General features: G+C 47.4%; 1 protein-coding gene across 1 annotated transcript in view; it reads left to right on the top strand.

The window, feature by feature from the left end:
• Nucleotides 1–38: 38 nt before the first annotated feature.
• The window catches only part of SH3YL1 (SH3 and SYLF domain containing 1), a 48,576-nt gene continuing 45,216 nt past the window's right edge, over nucleotides 39–3,398 (top strand). The window contains exon 1 of the mRNA XM_074819963.1: nucleotides 39–329. Within this exon, the coding sequence (XP_074676064.1) occupies nucleotides 101–329 (229 nt within the window). The 5' untranslated portion in view covers nucleotides 39–100. The remainder of the gene's footprint in view (nucleotides 330–3,398) is intronic.

Below are 3,398 nucleotides of genomic sequence, written 5' to 3'. Positions count from 1 at the left end.
CCTGCGCCTCACTTTACGGCACCGGCCGTTACAGCTGGCTCATTTTTTGCCAGATTAGAGAAAAAACGGCGAACTGTGAAACTTTCCCAAGCACAAGTGCATGCCCTGGGGGGTGGGGGGGACACAGGCACGAGCAGGACGGCGCCGCACGCGTGGGCGGCACGCAGGCACGCAGGCGGTTGGCGGCCGCCTCGGCCCCGCCCGCCTCACCTGCGGCAGGTGCGCGGCTCGGCGGGGCCGCCCCGGCGCGGCCCAGTGCGGCGGCGGCGGTAGCAGCAGCGAGGAGAAGCGAGGCGGAGCGGAGCGGGGGTGTCCCGGCCCGGGCAGGAGTGAGTATCCCCGGGGGGACAGGTGGTCTTCTCAGCGGGGGAACCGCGGCGGAGGGCTCCCGCTCTCCTCGGTTGCCGCCGAGGCTTCCCCCACTGAGGCGGCCGCCCGCTCCGTCCTGCCAGCCGCCTCCTCCCGGGTGGGCGGCCGTCTGTCTGGCCGGCGAGCCGCGGGGGCGGGCATGGAGGGGGGGGGGGAAAGTCACCCGCCTTCCCGGGCGCTGGAGGAGCCACGCAGAAGGGCGCAGGGCGCTATGAGGCCCGTCAGCCCCTGGTGGGCCGCTCGAGCTGCTGCCCCGTGGGTCTCTGCCGCGGTCGGACTCTCGCCGCAGACCAAGGAAACGTGCGTTTACACCGCGAGCAACGCTTAGTTTTTCCATTAATTTCCCTTCTCGCCCAGTGCTGCAGCATGTGGTGCGTCCTCCAGGTGGAAATTTAAGAAGTGTCAAATACGGTGTTGGCCTCATCAGGGTGCTGGTGAAGTTGAACACATGCACTCTTCGTTTTCCAGAAGAGCTTCAGTATTACTTTGGTTTTGTGTCTGGCTTCACCTGTTGGGATATCCCGGGTACCTGACTGGGTTTTGGAACGCTGGCAGCCGGCCTGTGATGGTAGGGTGTGGCCAGGGCTGGATTCCTCTGCTGCTTTTAAGACTTGTTTGCCTTGTTTATTCAGTCAAAATGCAGCATTTCGGAGGTTAAAAAAAAAAAGTCGGATTCAAAATTTTGTGCCAAATCTGTAACTTTCAAATCAAAGTGAGTAATCAACCATTATAACCTGAAAAGCTTATATATCATCTTTTCTGTGGAAGGGAACACATAGCACATTTCCTTTTATGCAATTTCATATGCTGGCCTGTGTATGTCTTTTTTTTTTTTTTTTTGGTAAATGCAGTTGTACAACTTCATTTTTTAATGTTTATGTATCTTGGCAGTGGAAATGATTGGTAATCAGAAACACTGATTCTCTGTCCAGCATTCCCCTCCTTATACACTGCAGCACTCTGCTGTCTCACAGGTCTCCTTGCAGGTGTCAGGAGTGCAGGGTGGTAGTGCCAGAAGGGACCCATGACACTGCTCAGTTACCAGATGTGGCCTCAGCAAAGGAGAGAAGAGGGAGATGAGTCAGTTGTGTAATTAGCACATGTACCTCTGCCATGTTGTGTAACCTGAGCAGCGTTCAGTGCCTTTATTCCTGCTTTCTGTCAAGTGGAGTGCCTTGAGGTGTCAATATAGGAAGTAGATTCCCCACCACCACCTTTCTATGCATTTGTGGGTCAGGGGAAGGTGAGGCTGATATAGAAGTGAGGGCTGTCTGGAGCTCATATAGCACCTACTATGTATGTGTATATGTTACATGTAGGTACATGCCAAGCTCTAACTTTGAGACGAAGTATTTCATGTTTCCATGACTTGGGAAGAATGGGGAGGATCATTATCTTAAGCATTGTTCTGCAGTCCCAGCCCTCGGTAGTGGAAGAGTTACAGTCTGTACCTCTCCAGTTAATGTCAACTTCATATGTTTGAAATGAGCTGTGACAGAATTCACCGTTGTTCTTTGTTTTGTATCATGGTTTCTCACCACTAAGAATTACTATTTCTGATGTGATAAGCTCTCTATATTTTGGGTGTTTTTTAAACATCCATTACATTGTTGTAAAAGAGCCTGTAATTCAAGGCTGCTATGGAGAATAGGCTGTATGACTTAGTGGGAGAGAAATGCTATTGTGAGCAAGACAATCTAAAACCTTAGTAGAACTGGGGCTCTTCAAACTCTTTATTAATAAACATCAAGCACTGACACTTTTTTTATGTTTATTCCCTTTAGTTCGAAGAAATGTTTCTTGTGTGATTAATTGTTGAAATTAATTCATTGTGGGAATTAGTAACTTCTTAGATTTGACACATGCACATAGGGAATTGGGGTATCTATGAAATGGGGAAATGAGAGGGTCAGAATGATAGTGACAGTTTTACTAATAGAAGTTTGACTATTTTCTGCAGGAAATAACTGGAGTCTGTATTTTGTTAAGGTACCCAAATATTTTTTCATGTAGGTCATTGTAGCATACAGGGCTATTGCATAGTGCACATTGGGGTGGTTGTGTTACATTTTTGTTCTCTCTATGCTTCTGTCCCTGGTGGGAAGATAAACAAGATAGGGTTTAGGATTTTTTTTCTGAAAAGCATGGCTTTGTTTTAGTTAAAGCTTTCTTGTGCAAAGGTTAATGTACTTGTTTACCTGCTTGGGTTGCCTTGAAATGTATTCTCGGCGATTAAAATAGAGTTAGCAAGCCAAAGTTGGGATTCCCTTTGGGATTTTCTCCTTACCCCCATGTATAAATTTCACATACCATACCAACTCCTGTGTTAACATGAGGAGAGACAGGCAGAACTGAATTCCGAGCTCTGACTTAGCTTCAGTCATGCTACTTATCTTGCTTGGTGGGCAGCACCCTTTGGTTTACACATCAAACATATTACAATAAGTGTATATGAAAGCCTTGCTAAAAGGGTTTCAGGTAGACAGTTTCCCAGGGCTTAGGTGGCAGGGTGGAGAGGTGTGGTGGTGTGTTTTGAGCAAAAACCTGCAGTTCTCGTAGTACAAATTCTTGGAAGAGTTTACTTGTTAGTCTCAGACAACCCCCAGGGTAACTTTGTCTGCTTGTTGTGGAGAGTACCACTGTCTATATTCTTGAAAATGCTGTTTTCTGACTATCTTTGTACAAATTGAGTGATTTGTTCCCCATGCACCTTGTATTTATCTTCTCCTAGCACAAAGGCTGCAACTCAGTTGTAGAACTGTGGACTCAGTATTTTAGCATTCTTGTAATTGCTGAAAGTTACAAGGATTTTTGAAGACTTTTAGCTACAGGTGTTCCACTGCTTTGCCTCCCATGCAGTTGAACAGATGTCTGATGAGCTTTTTGGAACAAATCCTCTGATTCAGCTGTGCTTCAGCGACTGTCTTCACACGCCACAGGTCCTTAGAAATAAGGAGTCATCACCTAGTTGAAACATCTTGCATATACAAAGGGAACACATTTTTCTTTAAAGTGCATTGTTCAGTTAT

Source organism: Strix aluco, chromosome 3 (assembly GCF_031877795.1).
Source record: "Strix aluco isolate bStrAlu1 chromosome 3, bStrAlu1.hap1, whole genome shotgun sequence".
Lineage (NCBI taxonomy): Eukaryota > Metazoa > Chordata > Aves > Strigiformes > Strigidae > Strix > Strix aluco.
The sequence above is the reverse complement of the archived record's forward strand: the minus strand, read 5'-3'. Positions and strand labels throughout refer to the sequence as shown.